We start from the raw sequence: 18,059 nt of genomic DNA, 5'->3' as shown, positions 1-18,059 counted from the left end.
AAAAAAAAAATCACAATCTTCTTGCGCATTTTACTCCCCCTCTGTGATCTGAAATCATTGTTCTAGTTATTGTTCTATTGGGGATGTTATTATTCTAAGCATACAATAGAGACCTTGCACACAGTCGCATGGAATGCTTGGCCTCTTCCCAGCATCCCATTGGACAATCACTGGCAAACACGCGGCTGTTATAATGTGATATGAAACTACTTGACATTATGAGAAGCGCTGCAAATCGCAAACAAGGCGACCAATAAATACCCTCTTCCCACGTTGAGCCCAGTCTATACAGACCTAAGTATGTGTTTTGACTTTTTAGTCTTTATATTCGCGCTGTTTGATCATTTAAATGGTGAAACTGTTCCTTTGATTTTTCTTCTGACACACCTTATATGTCACATTTGTGTAGTACATTAAGTGGAATAACATGGTGAGCGCTAGGTAACATCATTTTCCCCTTCAATTTTAGCTTGAGGGCGTTTCTCGTTGCCAGAGGTTCATCCACCCACATCCTCCCAGTCCAGAGGCTTTAATAGGTGCAACTCACAACACTGACTACTGTGTTTCACAGTCGAGCCAGGCAACCAATTAGAACGCCGAGTTCGTGCTACCTCATGGCCAGGCCTCGCCATTTATAATGTCTTCATTCACACAACCGGGGAGTTGTGCGGCGTTGCTGTGCTGACGCTGCTGGTTGTCAAGTGTGCTCAATGACGTCAAATCAGTCAGTCACAACCTCTGACCTATGTTTACATCCAAAGTTGTGATATTTGCATTTGTATCTATTCCTAGCAGTATATTACTTTTGTAGCATTCCCCTCAGTTAAAGTGCTTCCATTGCAAGTGGATGTTATTGTTATTATTTTTTAAAGTGTTGTTCCACTTCTGGCACTCTTTTAAATGCATTCTCAATATTGGCTATGTCTCAAAATGTACTTTCCACCATCGTTGGCAGTGTTTCTTTTAATGCATGTCCTATAGGGTTCAGGTCTGGGGATTGACTTGGCATGTCTAAAACTATTGACCTGGCCTGTCTAAACCTTGCATTACATGCGACTGATGTTGCTTTGACCGTGTTTTGTTTCAATAGAATTTAAGTCTGGAGAACGATTTGTCTAAGTTTAAAAACTTTTACTTTTAGTCTTTAATAACGGACTGATTTGGTATTAGGTTTTAAATGGAGGCTCTACAGGGTTCAAGTCTTTAGAATGATTTGGTTAGGTCTCAAAACCTGTTACTTCTTGCCCCTGATGTTTGCCAGTATGTTTAAAATGCATGCTTGATAGGGTTGGAGTAAGGAGATCGACTTGGCCTGTCTAAACCGTCCAGTACCTGCTCCGAAGTTGCCGTGAACGTGATTTAAATGTATGCTGGTCTAAAAAACCTCTACTTCTTCGACTTGGCCTGTCTAAACCGTCTATTACCCGCTCTGAAGTTGCTTTGACCTTTATTTAAACACATGCTCAATAGGGTTTGAGTCTACAAATGGACTTGGCTGATCTAAAACCTTCTAGTATCCGCTCCTGATGTCACTTTGATTGTATTTTAAACGCATGCTCAATAGGGTTTAAGTCTACAAATGGACTTGGCTGGTCGAAAACCTTCCACTTCTTGCCTCAGTAGATGTTAAATGCATGTGCTATAGAGTTTAAGTCTGAGGATTGACATTGATTGGCCAAGTTTCATTACATGTCATTATTCCCCCTGACGTTGTTATGGCAGTATGAGCAAATGTGCAATGTGCAGCATCGAGCATGCTCGATAGGGTTGAAGTCAGGAGATTGACTTGGCCTTTCTAATCCGTCCATTACCTGCTCCAAAGTTGCTGTGAACGTGATTTAAATGTATGCTGAATAGGGTGTAAGTCTGGAAAATGATTTGGCCAGGTCTAAAAAACTTCTACTTCTTACCTTCGTTGCTGTTTTGACATTCCGTTTTAAATGCTTGCTTTATCAGGTGCAAGTCTGAAGAATTATTGAGGTACATTATAAAACCTGTTACTCCTTTCCACCGATGTTCTGCCAGTATATTTTAAACGCATGCTCAATAGGGCTGAAGTCAGGAGATTGACTAGGCCAGTCTAAATTGTCCATTAACTGCTCTGAAGTTGCTATGACCTTGATTTAAATGTATGCTGAATAGGGTTTAAGTCTGGAGAATAATTTGGCTAGGTCTAAAACTTCATACTTCTTACCTCTGTTGCTGTTTTGACATTGTTTTAAATGTTTCTCCATTAGGTTCAAGTCTGAAGAATGATTTTGCTAGGTCTCAAAACCTCTTATTTCTTTCCACTGATGTTGTGGCAGTATGTTTTAAATGCATGTTCGATAGGGTTGAAGTTAAAAGACTAACTAAGCCTGTCTAAACTTTCCAGTACCTGCTCCTGATGTTGCTTTGTCCTTGATTTAAATACATGCTCTATAGGGTTTAAGTCTACAAATAGACTTTGCTGGTTTAAAACCTTCCAGTATCCACTCCTAATGTTGCTTTGACCTTATTTTAAACACATGCTCAATATGGATTAAGTCTACAAATAGACTTGGTTGGTCTAGACCTTCGACTTCTCGCCTCAGTAGATGTTAAATGCATGCACTATAGCAGGAGTGGGCAAACCGGTCCTCGAGGGCCGCAGTGGGTCCTGGTCTTTGTTCAAACTTATTCAGCACAGACAGTTTAGCCAATGAGGTATTAGTGGAAACAAGAAGCACCTGACTGAAATCTACTGATTGCACTTGTAAGAAACCGGATTGGTGAAAGGCTGTCCACATGATGGGTATGAACAAAAACCCGCACCCACTGCGGCCCTTTGTAGAATAGTTTGCCAACCCCTGCACTATAGGGTTTAAGTCTGAGGACTGACTTGGCTTCTTTGGTCTTATTACACGTGATTTTTTTTCTCCTGGCGTTGTTTTGGCAATATTTTCAAATGCATGCTCGAAAGAGTTGAAGGAGAATGACTAACGTCTAAATCGTCCGATTACCTGCTCTGAAGTTGCTGTGACCTTTATTTAAATGTAAACGGAATACGGTGTAAGTCTGGAGAATGATTTGGCCAGGTCTAAAAACTTCTTACCTCTGTTGCTGTTTTGACATTCAGTTTTAAATGTTTCTTCATCAAGTTTAAGTCTAAAGAAAGATTTTGCTAGGTCTCAAAACCTGTTATTTCTTTCCACTGATGTTCTGCCAGTATGTTTTAAATGCATGTTTGATATGGTTGAAGTTAGAAGAGTGAGTAAGCCAGTCTAAACCTTCCAGTACCTGCTCCTGATGTTGCTTTGACCTTGATTTAAACGCATGCTCACTAGGGTTTAAGTCTACAAATGGACTTGGCTGGTTTAAAACCTTCCAGTACCAGCTCCTGATGTTGCTTTGACCTTATTTTAAACACATGCTCAATAGGGTTTAAGTCTCCAAATAAACTTAGCTGGTCTAAAACCTTCTACTTCTTGCCTCAGTAGATTTTAAATGCATGCCCTATAGGGTTTAAGTCTCAGGATTGATTTGGCCAAGTCTTACTAAATGTATTTTTTTTTCTCCTGATGTTGTTTTGGCAATATATTTAAAATGTACACCTTATTAAGTCTGCAGCTTGGCAAAGCCAGTACAAGTCTATCACTTTCAGCCTCTGACATTGTTTTGGCAGCTAGTTTTGAATGATCTCCCTATTAGCGTTCTTGAAATAGACTAGTGCTGCAACAATTAATCGATTAACTCGAGTGTTTGATTAGAAAAGAATATTCGAATTAAATTTTACTGCTTCGAGTATTCGTTTAATTAAAGTGGCGTTGTAATGGCTTTTTTTTTTTTTTTTTTTTTTTTTTAAAGTGTTAGCCTTTAGTTTTGTTGATTTGGGTGGATACACTGCCCTCTAGTCTGCCTCATTCACATGGCTGAATCCATCTGCTCCCTGTTAAGACTAACATCAGCTGAGTTTTTGTTTGCGCTGTTTTTTTATGCATTCGTAATTTAGGAATTTTTAGCCAATGTTTGTGGGAATATGTGTCTGAACCATTTGTTTAGAGCATTGTATAAATGAAAAAAAGTTAGTATTTTATAGCATTTAAGCTAGCGGACTTTTACTATGTAAGTTAGCCAGTTGCTCTTTTGTTGCACCTAGATTCTTATTTATTCATTTATTTTTTATTTTTTTATACCGGGTAGGGTTAGGGTTAGGCTTAGGTTAGGTTTAGGGGTTAGGGGTTAGGTGTGGGTTAGGGTTTAGGGTTAGTTTAACCCCTAACCTAACCCTAAACCCTAACCCGGCTCAGCTAAGGTATTTTAATTTTTTATGTTCCTTATCCGATTACTCGATTATTCGACCTAACTAGTTCATAGATTAATCAACTACTAAAATAATCGATAGCTGCAGCTCTAAAATAGACTGACAAAATGTTTTTTGAAGATTTCTGACTTCATTTCCTGTTTCACATGTGAGCTCGTATGTCTCACCCTTCCCATCACTCGGGTAAAGGTTTTCCAAATGTTTAAAAGAAAACATTTAGACCAAGTTAATAAAGATAACGATAGTTAGCTCATCCTTCTTAAAATGGCTGACAGCTTATCAGTGCCTGCAAGCTGTGGTGTTATTACATTACCGCCTGGCAATATCGCTTGGTTTTTTTTTAGCCAAGGGACACGAGACTACTGATCATGTGCATCTGCCCACGGGGAAACACACACAATATTGGATCATATTAAAACCGTTTAGAGCGTAATTGAGAGAAACCCTTGTCTGGTGTTTGCCCTGTGAGGCAAATTACAACTTTTGTGCTCAAAAGCCAAACTTATTTTTACAATGAGTACCAAATATCAAAGAACTCTTGATTATGCTAATGCCCAATTAAAAAAACCGAGGCACGAGTTGCATTATATCGCAGCTGGCGTTTGAGGTGTGAGCACAGATGGCCTTGGTGAACGTCCATACTCGGCACCGGCATGTCGACCCTCTTCTGCCAATCTCATCAGCGTCTTTTTTCTCCTCCTGTTCTGTCGTGCGTGTTTCCAAGGTAACTCCAAAGGAAAACGGCAAAAAAAGATCATCTACAGAACGCAAAACTACCTGAACCAGTACGCCGCCGATGGCCTTCGCACGCTTTGCATTGCCAAAAAGGTAATTCCGCATTTAGTGACGCTCCAATTTGGGAACGAGGAGCAGACATGGTGGCATTTGTCTTGACTCACCCGCAATCTGTGCTGCTTCCCCACATGGCTGATTTACACCCGTGCGAAAATTGTCACCACAGTGTGGCTGTAAAAGATGTCTACGAAAAGCTATCTGAGCATTTATTTGATATCCAGCTCAGAAACTATGCACCAGTATACTAGTAGAACAATTAGAGCACATGATAAACTGCGTCTTTTTGGTGCCGCCAGGTGCTGAGTAAGGAGGAGTATGCCTGCTGGCTACAGCGCCACCTGGAGGCCGAGACGGCAATCCAAGGACGGGAAGAGCTGCTGTTCGAGTCGGCCCTTCGTCTGGAGACCAACCTTCAGCTTTTAGGTATACTAGTGAAGTGGTCCTTAACCACCAAGCTGCACAGAAATGTAAAGAACGACCTCATTCTGGCCTGCCCCTCTTGACACACCAATTTGCCTGCGTACTCTATTGACTAATCCGAGTGGAGATATGTGGACGTTGCCCTCTAACGGTGGCCACCATTACTGGGGTGTTTACACCTCGGTAGCAGGCCAGCGTCAGTCAATGTAAACAGTAGAGCTGTGCGAAATTTCTGATTTTTAGATTATTCGCGATTCGGCTGTGGAAGATTCGAGAACGATTCACAAACATCCAAATTCCGATTATTGATATATGTCAAGTAAAGCGGAAGTAAAGCGCGCCGCGCAGTCTTCGGGACGCAATGAGGAACGGAGCGAGAGTAGCTAAACATCATGCTTGTCATTACCCGGCCCTGTCGGGTAATTACAATGCTCAACTCACGGCTCTAGCTCAACTCATGCCGCGAGATAAAAAAAACAACAACATACCTGACTGCTGCCGAAAGCTGCTACAAAGTACGTCCACATAATGTTAAGGTAGATATCATATTTACTGTATATAGGACTAGATGCAAAATAGACTCGTGGCGATAGCAGCACATGTAGAGAAAGCTAGATGCGGGCGTTAGTAAACGGCCGCCATCTTAAAGCAGTAAATTTCCCTCCAAGGCTGTTGTAGCAAACCTTCCAAGCGAACCTAATTAACTTTTAATCTAAAATACTCCTAAATCAGTAAAATATTGACTTGAATCTATCTTTAAAATAGTTTTAAAACTTTTACATGTCGAAAGTAGACAAAAGGGAAATTATGGAATAACAGGAGCAATTTTAACAACTTTAACGGTTGATTGACACCATTACATTTATTGAATGTAGTTTAAAGATGCTGATACAGAATGGGGACTGGAGTTTTTTATTTACTGTTATTTTTGTATATTTGTTTACTGCTATATGTTAACTTGATACTGAAATAGTAGTTTGGTTTAGCCTGAAAGGATTTTTGAACAATTTTGGAACTAATGTAAAAAACAAATTAAAAAAAAAAAAAAAAAAAAAGGAGTGGGGTGCATCAATAATCGTTTTATAATCGAATCGTAGCCTCTGAATCGTAATTGTAATTGAATCGTTAGGTGCCCAAAGATTCCCACCTCTAGTAAACAGTAACGTTAGCTGCCTGCTGCTGGCTGTGTGCTGCAGGCAGCACACCTCAGCAATGGCGGACGGGGTAATTCTGGCCATTTTGCTCAGATCAGTCAATAGATATACAGTAATTTTCGGATTATAAGACGCTACTATTTTCCCTCATTTTGAATCATGCTGCTTATTAGAGGTGTGCATCGACACCGCCCTCACGATTCGATTCGATTACGATTCGGAAGGCCACGATTCGATTCGATTCAGAGGGTCACGATTCGATTCGGTTCGATTCGGCAATGCATTGCGATGCATTAAAGCCTGGGATGCATTCAAATTCTAAAGCAAAGCATATTTTTTGTGAATCATGAGCCAACACAAGCGGACAGACATTAAACAACTTTTTATTGGCTCTTGTGTCACTCCTGGTTGAAGTCAAATGAAAATAGTATACTTTCATATATATCTTTTAAAAAAAAAATCAGATCACAGCATTTAATTAGTGCTTTGAGTGAGACCAGGGCTTTCTCTTTTTTTTTACACACACAGTAGCAGCCTTTCACACAGTGCAACATCTGAACTCCTGTGCAAAATCAGTAATAACAGTCACTGTATTTTAGTCACAACGACCCATCAATAATAATATTCAAGTGAATATTAAAGAAAACGACAAAGAAAATATTGTAGTGCAGCAGCATCTTTATCGCAATATCAATCCAGGGATCAGTTCAGTTGCGAACAAAACATCAACTAAATTGCAATGTAGAACAAAAGTAAAATGTAGGCCTAGCCTATCTTATATCGATAATATTTCTCGCTCCCTCTTTCTCCGTTTCAGCCATTGTTATGTTATGTCCTATCTCTCTGCTCTCTCGATTACAACTGCGCTTGTCTGTGATGTTACTCCGGTAAGGAAGCGGATTTGGGTTCCTCGTCCCCCCTGCATAGAGGTTAGATCTTGTGCCCGAACCCGACCCGACCCGAAATGTTAAGCATTCACGTTTCGGTGGGTCGGGTCGGGCCACCGCGCCGGACTAATAAAGTATTTTTTTTTTTAAATAAAAAAAATAAAAAATAAAAAAAAATACGCAGAGGGCTGTGGCGCAGCCCTCTTTTTCTTCTTCTGCTCCCGTTATTTCGTTGTGTGAATGCTTTTATAATTCTCATAAATATATGTAGACTATTTAAATATTGAGTAAACTTGCGTTTTTTTCCTGCCAACTGAGAATTCGTTACGAAAGACACTTTTATTTACGCACACAAAGGCAAATGTGATCCTTTTGAATCTTCTCCTCTGTGTGTCTGTAAAACCGTTTTTTTTTGGGTTTTTTTTATCAAACTTTCCCAGCGTTATTTCGTTGTGTAAATGCTTCTATAAATTTCATAAAAATATGTAGACTATTTAAATATTGAGTAAACTTGCGTTTTTTTCCTGCCAACTGAGAATTCGTTACGAAAGACACTTTTATTTACGCACACAAAGGCAAATGTGATCCTTTTGAATCTTCTCCTCTGTGTGTCTGTAAAACCGTTTTTTTTTTAATCAAACTTTCCCAGCGTTATTTCGTTGTGTAAATGCTTCTATAAATTTCATAAAAATATGTAGACTATTTAAATATTCAGTAAACTTGCGTTTTTTTCCTGCCAACTGAGAATTCGTTACGAAAGACACTTTTATTTACGCACACAAAGGCAAATGTGATCCTTTTGAATCTTCTCCTCTGTGTGTCTGTAAAACCGTTTTTTTTTTAATCAAACTTTCCCAGCGTTATTTCGTTGTGTAAATGCTTCTATAAATTTCATAAAAATACGTAGACTATTTAAATATTGAGTAAACTTGCGTTTTTTTCCTGCCAACTGAGAATTCGTTACGAAAGACACTTATATTTACGCACACAAAGGCAAATGTGATCCTTTTGAATCTTCTCCTCTGTGTGTCTGTAAAACCGTGTTTTTTGTTTGTTTTTTTAATCAAACTTTCCCAGCGTTATTTCGTTGTGTAAATGCTTCTATAAATTTCATAAAAATATGTAGACTATTTAAATATTGAGTAAACTTGCGTTTTTTGTCTGCCAACTGAGAATTTGTTAGGAAAGACACTTTTATTTATGCACACAAAGGCAAATGTGATCCTTTCGAATCTTCTCCTCTGTGTGTCTGCAAAACCGTGTTTTTTTTTATATTAAACTTTCCCAGCGTTATTTCGTTGTGTAAAGGCTTTTATAACTCTTATAAACATATGTAGACTATTTAAACAGTAAGAAAACTTGAAGAAATGAAAATAAATTGCTGCTGCTGCTGCGTTTTTTTTTTCTGCATCACTCGGCTCGGGCATGCAAATCTATAGTTAATTGATCTGGCCGGTCGGGCTTCAATACCAAAGGGCTGTGTCGGGTTGGGCTGGAATTTTTTAGGCCCGATCTAACCTCTACAGGCTTGCTTTGAATGTAAAGTAGCTCTCTCTACAAGTAAACATGAGAATAACAATACAAATGGGGAAACCAAATCCATTGCATCACCGGAATTGCGCAAGGAAGATTTTTGAACGTACTTATATATTTTAAAATGCGCTGAATCGATTCAGCGTGTTGCCCGCATCGCATCGAATCGTCCCTGCCCCGCATCGGGATGCATCGCCGCATCGATTATTGTTGACACCCTTACTGCTTATAGTCCAGAGCGGCTTATTCGTTCATTTATTGGAAATTGGAAATGTCATCATCATTGATATCATTGACAGTTACAAGATAGCATTGTGATAAGTAGGGTTGTTCCGATCATGTTTTTTTGCTCCCGATCCGATCCCGATCGTTTTAATTTGAGTATCTGCCGATCCGATTGCTTTTTTTTTGCTCCCGATTCAATTCCAATCATTCCCGATAATTTTTCCCGATCATATACATTTTGGCAATGCATTAAGAAAAAAATGAATAAAACTCGGACGAATATATACATTCAACATACAGTACATAAGAACTGTATTTGTTTATTATGACAATAAATCCTCAAGATGGCATTTACATTATTAACATTCTTTCTGTGAGAGGGATCCACGGATAGAAAGACTTGTGACTTTGTATATTGTGACAAAATATTGCCATCTAGTGTATTTGTTGAGCTTTCAGCAAATGATACTGTAGCCATGCCCAAATGCATGATGGGAAGTGGAACCATGACTGTGCATAGTGCTACCAATTGATATATCTTCTCTGCGTTGGGAAATAACATGAGGGGGTTAAGAAAAAGATCAACTGCTACCTTGCTTCTAGTTGTACCTAGTTGTACCTCTTCCATCTATGAACAAACACCGTTTTCGTGTCAAATTTGGTGGGTGGCGGCTTATACACAGGTGCGCCTTATAGTCCGCAAATTACGGTAATAATAAAACTGGATAGGGTGTCGTCATAGAAACCAATTGGCATTTTTTTGGTAATTTGGTATTTTTACACATTCACAACCATTGTTACCATTGTTTTCCCTTTTAAAATTTGGTCTCTGTGCAATTACATTTACAGTGGGGCAAATAAGTATTTAGTCAACCACTAATTGTTAAAAGTTCTCCCACTTGAAAATATTAGAGAGGCCTGTAATTGTCAACCTGGGTAAACTTTAACCATGAGAGACAGAAAGTGGGGAAAAAAAACAGAAAATCACATGTTTTGATTTTTTTAAGAATTTATTTGCAAATCATGGTGGAAAATAAGTATTTGGTCAATACCAAAAGTTCATCTCAATACTTTGTTATGTACCCTTTGATAGCAATCACGGAGGCCAAACGTTTTCTGTAACTCTTCACAAGCTTTTCACACACTGTTGCTGGTATTTTGGCCCATTCCTTCATGCAGATTTCCTCTAGAGCAGTGATGTTTTGGGGCTGTCGTTGGGCAACACAGACTTTCAACTCCCTCCACAGATTTTCTATGGGGTTGAGATCTGGAGACTGGCCAGGCCACTCCAGGACCTTGACCTTTGTTGCCCTGGCTGTGTGTTTGGGATCATTGTTATGCTGAAAGACCCAGCCACATCTCATCTTCATTGCTCCCTTGCTGATGGAAGGAGATTTTCACTCAAAATGTCTCGATACATGGCCCCATTCATTTTTTCCATTACATAGATCAGTCGTCCTGGTCCCTTTACAGAAAAACGTGACATGACGTTTCCAGCCCATGCTGCACAGTGGGTATGGTGTTCTTCGGATGCAATTCAGTATTCTTTCTCCTCCAAACACGAGAACATGTGTTTCTACCAAAAAGTTCTATTTTAGTTTCATCTGACCATAACACATTCTCCCAGTCCTCTTCTGAATCTTCCAAATGCTCTCTAGCGAACTGCAGATGGGCCTGGACGTGTACTTTCTTTGGCAGGGAGACATGTCTGGCAGTGCAGGATTTGAGTCCCTGGCGGTGCATTGTGTTACTGATAGTAGCCTTTGTTACTGTGGTCCCAGCTCTCTGTAGGTCATTCACGGGAGGCCTATAGGCCCCCCCGTGTGGTTCTGGGATTTTTGCTAACCGTTCTTTTTATCATTTTGACGCCACGGGGTGAGATCTTGCATGGAGCCCCAGATCGTTGGAGATTATAAGTAGTCTTGTATGTCTTCCATTTTCTAATAATTGCTTCCACAGTTGATTTCTTTACACCAAGCGTTTATCCTATTGCAAATTCAGTCTTCCCAGCCTGGTGCAGGTCTACAATTTTGTCTCTGGTGTCCTTCGACAGCTCTTTGAGCTTGGCCTGAGTGGAGTTTGGAGTGTGACTGACTGAGGTTGTGGACAGGTGTCTTTTATGAGTTAATGAGTTAAAACAGGTGCCATTAATACAGGTAACGAGTGGAGCCTTGTTTGACCTCGTTAGAAGTTAGACCTCTTTGACAGCCAGAAATTTTGCTTGTTTGTATGTGACCAAATACTTATTTTCCACTCTAATTTGGAAATAAATTATTTAAAAATCAAACAATGTGATTTTCTGTTGTTTTTGTTTCCACATTTTGTCTCTCATGGTTGCGGTTTACCCATGTTGACAATTATAGGCCTCTGTAATCTTTTCAAGTAGGAGAACTTGCACAATTGGTGGTTGACTAAATACTTATTTGCCCCACTGTACTTGTATTTGCATATGGATTATTAAAAATTTGATTGGTTGAGAAGTAAAATGTAAGTGCCTGAGACAGGTAACCAGATATTTTAGTTGTATAAATGTGCCACGAAAAACAGTACATTTATTTTAATGATACATTCTATATGCTGTCAAATATCATTATTTATTTGAAAAAAACTTTTACCGGCAGGCGCGACCGGTATCGAGGACAGGCTGCAGGACGGCGTACCCGAAACCATCGACGCCCTGCGGAAGGCGGGCCTGCAAATTTGGGTGCTGACGGGCGATAAGCAGGAAACAGCCGTCAACATCGCGTACGCCTGCAAACTGTTGGACCCCGAGGAGGAGATCTTAACTCTCAACGCTGATTCCATGGTGAGCCCAGGTTGAACTTTTTGGTTCATTTTTTGGGACAGACCGAGTTGTAACTGACCCTATTGACTTTCTTCACATTTTATTATGTTTAAAGCAAGCCTGTCTCTGTTATTTTGCTGCTAGTCATTTTTTAGTACAGCGCGTTCCTCTAGATGTGAAGCAGGTTGTTCAACTTTTGATCCCGACCGTGCCTGTCTGTGTCCACCCAGGAGGCTTGTTCGCTTCTCCTGGAGGAGAGTTTACACTACATCCAGGCCAAATTCCTTTGCGGCTCGGCCAAAGCCTTCCACGCCGACTTCGCCCCGTTCCACGTTTATCCGTCCCCTCCTCCGCCCGCGCACTGGTCGTCCTCCCACGCCGCCGTACACCGGCTGGGCCTCGTGATCGACGGCCGCACGCTAGCCTACGCCCTGGACCGAAGCCTGGAGGATAGGTTCCTGGCGGTGGCGCGCAGCTGCCGGTCGGTGCTGTGCTGCCGATCTACGCCGCTGCAGAAGAGCATGGTGGTCAAGCTGGTGCGCAACAAGCTCAAAGTCATGACGCTGGCCATAGGTGGGCACGTGGGAAGTCCTTTCATTGGCTTTCCATATTAATGATGTTTAGAGTGCTAGTAAGTAGTAATCTAAGTGGGATATACTTATTGTTATAATCAGTGTTGTCACAGATTACTTGAAAAAGTAATTTAATTACTGATTACTGATTACGCCTCAAAAAAGTTACTTTACTGATTACTTCATTAACAAAGTAACTAAGTTACTTTAAAAGTAATCTGTCAGTTACTTTTTACCCATTTTTCTCCCTTTGCCGCCTCAACATAAGAATGACAAACGGAAAAATGTCATCACATGTAATTGGCTTTCCGATGATTGAATTTAAAGGGGAGTATCAGAATTTCGCGCTAGCTTAGCCACTCCGGAGCCCTGAAACTAACAAATATCTGACAAACTGCTTGGAATTTGTTGAAATCAACTCCACCGACCAATTAAACCCCGCTAACTCTAAGATTAAGCCGAATGTCAAAACCTCTGAATTTCGGCTTATGGTTAACAGCATATCAGTGCCAATGTAAAACAATGCAAACTGACTGCACAAAATTGCAAAGGTGGTGGGCGCGGATGCGCGTCTACAACCCGGAAGTAGTCCTCTCAACACACACGCGGTCAATTTGGCCACAAAACGTGGCGGCAACTAAGCACTTTACACTCAATTGGACATACAACACATCCCACAGATGCTAAACGAACACATCACCCCACGGCATAAATGTGCAACATGCATATGATGTAAACAAAGCTTGCCAACTTGGAGCGATGACTGCCCGCCATTGCTACAGCAAAGCTACGAAGCGGCCACGCATGTAGGAAGTCCAACCTTTTGCTGATACCCTCCAGAATGCAGGAAAAATACTTACCTTCATTCATGGATATCCACAGATCAACATTCCCTCGCAACGTGTCAACACTCGGCTCCAATGTCCAACCGCCTGGCCCACACCTTCAGTCCCACAACACGTGACATGAGACCAAAACAGGAAATAGCTAAGAGGTTGTCATGGAAACACGTACCGGGAACCTTTATTTTAGCATTTTCTATTCAAAATGCTCTTCGTACATGACTACAATAATCTTCATTTTGCATACGTTATGAGGCAAATAAAAAATAGTAACGCAGAGACACTAAGGAAACTAACTTTAATCAGATTACTGGTGTAGAAAAATGAACGCGTTAGATTACTCGTTACTGAAAAAAGTAATCAGATTACAGTAACGCGTTACTAACTAACGCGTTACTAACTAACTCGTTACTGACAACACTGGTTATAATAGTACAATAGCCCAGTGTTAACGTGAACGTAATCCAACCGAATGGAAGATAAAACATACTTTCCTTTAGAGATGCAGCTGGAATCTAGTAATAGTAAAAGAACACCATAAAATAGTAAAATGCGCAATCATTTTTCCATCACGGTGTACAGTATTGTGGCAGAACACGTGGAGAAGATTGAGACAGACCATTTTTATGTTTCACGCTTGATGCTATTGTGGTCCATACACCGCACAACCCTTAGAGACAGCGCCTTTATTGAACAGAAAACACCAGAAGATAACGGCAACCACCAGTCTCAATCATGGTTGCCACAACTATGAACCATTGCGGCCGCAAAACATAACAGTTACTACAGTATAAATATCTAGCTGAAATGAATCCCTCAGTAATCTTCGGGAAAAAGTTACTTTTCTTTTTTTTTTTTTAAATTCAGCATCTTGTTGTAGAGGAATCAAAGCCACAACGTATAATCACAACACATTTAAAATTTGTACATGAAACTTCCGCTCATTAATATTCATGACATTAGCTACTGTTGCTAAGTAGGGACAAGCCACCGTTTGTCCCAAATAGGAAATGAATGGAAATCGTGTACGAAGGAGATGTTTATAGAGCTTAACCTACCAATTCTCTCCGAAAATGATGTGCCTGGTGCCAAATTCACTGGCAAAGATGTTGAAGAACATAAAAATGTTCAGTTAAAGAGATGGCTTGAGTGTCAAAGGCTGAAAAAGACGGAAAAAACAAGCCGACCTAAGCATAGCCTTAGCTTTTTTATCGATGCGACTGACAATGACATTCTCCTGTTACAACAAGCTATCCTTTACCATCAGCCCTGTCTTTCTTATATATCCCCTGGTTGTCCTATGTCTCCTACCGTTCTTGGGGGTAATTTAGTTAGCTTTGTGTAGCAATCGCAAATGCTCCTCAGCCAACGAACACTTTTAATTTTTTCATTGATAACAAATCTTAATTCTATAATTTATTTACACTTCCCCTTACTAAAGTTGTTATATATGTATAATATATATATATATATATATATATATATATATATATATATATATATATATATATATTAGTGCTGTCAAACGATTAAAATTTTTAATCGAGTTAATTACAGCTTAAAAATTTAATTAATCGTAATTAATCGCAATTAATCGTAATTCAAACCATCTATAAAATATGCCATATTTTTCTGTAAATTATTGTTGGAATGGAAAGATAAGACACAAGATAGATATATACATTCAACGTACGGTATATAAGGACTGTATTTGTTTATTATAACAATAAATCAACAAGATGGCATTAACATTATTAACATTCTGTTAAAGCGATCCATGGATAGAAAGACTTGTAGTTCTTAAAAGAAAAATGTTAGTACAAGTTATAGAAATTTTATATTAAAACCCCTCTTAAAGTTTTCGTTTTAATAAAATTTGTAAAATTTTCAAATCAAAAAATAAACTAGTAGCCCGCCATTGTTGATGTCAATAATTACTTACACAATGCTCATGGGTGCTGAAGCCTATAAAATCAGTCGCACCCAAGCGCCAGCAGAGGGCGGCAAAACTACATAAAACACAACAAGTGAGCGTTTCACTGTACTGTCATTTAAATCTTTCGGAGCGTGGCATCTGCGTTAATTGCGTCAAATATTTTAACGTGATTGATTTAAAAAATTAATTAATGCCCTAACATATATAAACAAACGGTAACAGTGGCAGTCAGATACCACTGTTATTCTTTTCAGGTCATTCATTGTCAGACAGAAGCAGTACGGCACATCGTTATGCTAAAACAATAAGTTAAAAATATAAAAATGGCTTACCTCTTTGTCCTCTGAAAGACCATGCCAACCCAACAAAATGTTTACTGCATATGAAATGTGAATGGATTCACCGCGCTGGTGTTAAAGTCCGCGCAAGTTGATTCGTTTTCACATTTTTTTTCCTCCCGAGTATTTGGTTTCTGGAAACGCATGAAGAAAACATCCTTCATGTGTCGTAATGTCTAGAGTCTTTTCTACAAGTTCCAATGCGTGATCGGCATGTTCGTTTTTGAAAGATTACCGGAGAAAAGTAGCACAAATTACGTTGTTTCTATGCGAGGGCGGGTCTATAATGTCCCACTTCAGCTTTTACTTCCTCTTTACGATGCGACATCACGGTCTAAAAATAGCATGCGTGCGGTACGCCATTGCGACATAGAAATCGCAAGAGATGTGTCTTTTGCCCAAAAAACAGCGCTGTCAACAATCAGGGATTTTCTATGCTAATTTTTTGAGTTTTAAATGAGTTTTCCGCACTAAATGGATGCCAGAAACATAAAGTACTACTGTATAAAATTCCGTTAAAATCTGTCTAGGCATTTCAGAGTCCATAGCAGTGTTGTTTTTTGCAGCCCTTTTAATTTTTGTCTTAGTCTTTTGGACGATTAGTCTTTAGTCATTTCAAGATGTGTTCGTTTTCATCTAGTTTTAGTCATCAAGTACTTAAAATGTTGCCGCCTTTAAACTTCAAACGTTTTTGTCCATGAATAAATAAATAAATAAAATAAAAGGTTTCCAACAATTTAGAATGAAAATTGACAGAAGAGCACATGATTGTCTACAATGATATCACCGTCTTCGTGATAATACACACTCAGCAGGCAAACAGCACATTATTTTCCAATTAAACTCACCTTGACGCCACAAACTGTACGTAAAGAGTATAAGATGACACACACCACGCTAAATGCTAATGCTAACTTGAACGCTATGCTAACATTACAAGTTACGTAGTGTGTGATGATCACTTAGCACAGATTTTAAAGGCTAAAGCAACATGGCATATCTAACCAAGATAAGAAAACAAAACTTACCAAGGCAGCACCTGACACGTTTTACAAAAGGAGCCTGGACTGAGCGCAAGGTGTGTGGGCGGGGGCAAGGCGCAGCATGTCACATGAGTGACACGACCAAACACTAAGATACGTGCTAACTATACATACGGTAAGAAAATGTCACACATTGTGAACTTATGACGGAAACTATGGCGAATTTTCATCTCGTACTCGTGTAGTCAGACGACAATTGGCATCCATCTCGTTATGTTTTAGTCTCCAAGAACCAAGACCCGTTTTTAGCTTGTCATTGTCACATCATCGTCATGAAAAAAATTGTTCGTTGACGAAATACTTTCGTTATAGTCACCGTTGACAAAAAAAAAAACACTTGTCCATAGGGAACAAACAAAAACAGACACACACACACACCACCCATATACAAAGTTCCATTTATATATAAGTATACATTCATTTGCTAGCAAATTTTATAAACAGTATTTGTATTATTATTGCTTATCAAATTATAGCGCTATTTTTTTTTTTTTTTTTTTAATCATTATTAGGTGACGGGGCCAATGATGTCAGTATGATCCAAGTAGCTGACGTTGGTGTGGGCATTTCAGGGCAAGAGGGCATGCAGGTGAGTCCTCCCATTAATATCTAGTCTGTAAAAGGGCAGCGAGCCCGTCCGAATGGATTGGACATCAACCTCTGTCAATGGCACTGAAATATAATCATTCACTTTTGGCCTTCCTAGTTAAAATGGATTGAAATGACCAGAAATTAAAAACACGAGCATGTAATTGGTATGACGCTGGTCTTTTTTTCTTTTTTTCTTTTTCTTTTTTTTTTTTTTTTTTTTTGGGGGGGGGGGGGGGGGGGGATTCAAGATCAGCACAGCTTCAAAGTGGAAGATAAGATTGGGTTGCTCATTCCAGACCATTCATTTATTATTTTTATTTTAAGTATAAAAGTCACAGTTTTGTCAACACTTTTTGGTCAAAACACTGTTTTAGGTGAAACAAACAAATGTTCTACTGCTGATTACTAATGAATGGGGGGAAAAAAGTCTCAAAAAGACTCAAAAAGTCTAATATTAGTTATAATATTGGCACTAAAATACAAAGTACATTCCATTTTTCAAGCACTCGCTACCGTAATGCTAGTTTAACGCTAGCTTGATTAAACAACTAGCAGATTTTGAACAGTCCCTCAACAAGAGTCTATTTTTGGTGATAATATTGGCACTAAAATACAAAGTACATTTAATTTTTCAAGCACTCACTACCTTAATGTTA

The 18,059-nt window shown here is 39.3% G+C and overlaps 1 protein-coding gene across 3 annotated transcripts in view; it reads left to right on the top strand.

Moving 5' to 3' along the window:
• The window catches only part of atp10a (ATPase phospholipid transporting 10A), a 98,060-nt gene that overhangs the window by 63,787 nt on the left and 16,214 nt on the right, over positions 1–18,059 (top strand). For 2 of the 3 annotated variants that reach the window (XM_057841787.1, XM_057841786.1), the window contains exons 11-15: positions 5,007–5,110; positions 5,374–5,500; positions 11,918–12,102; positions 12,312–12,654; positions 17,325–17,401. In XM_057841787.1, coding sequence (XP_057697770.1) covers positions 5,007–5,110; positions 5,374–5,500; positions 11,918–12,102; positions 12,312–12,654; positions 17,325–17,401 — 836 coding nt within the window. The remainder of the gene's footprint in view (positions 1–5,006; positions 5,111–5,373; positions 5,501–11,917; positions 12,103–12,311; positions 12,655–17,324; positions 17,402–18,059) is intronic. The other variant, XR_009063913.1, reaches the window with a different exon arrangement.

Source organism: Corythoichthys intestinalis, chromosome 7 (assembly GCF_030265065.1).
Source record: "Corythoichthys intestinalis isolate RoL2023-P3 chromosome 7, ASM3026506v1, whole genome shotgun sequence".
In the NCBI taxonomy this organism is placed as follows: domain Eukaryota; kingdom Metazoa; phylum Chordata; class Actinopteri; order Syngnathiformes; family Syngnathidae; genus Corythoichthys; species Corythoichthys intestinalis.
This window is presented reverse-complemented; position numbering and strand designations above follow the sequence as displayed.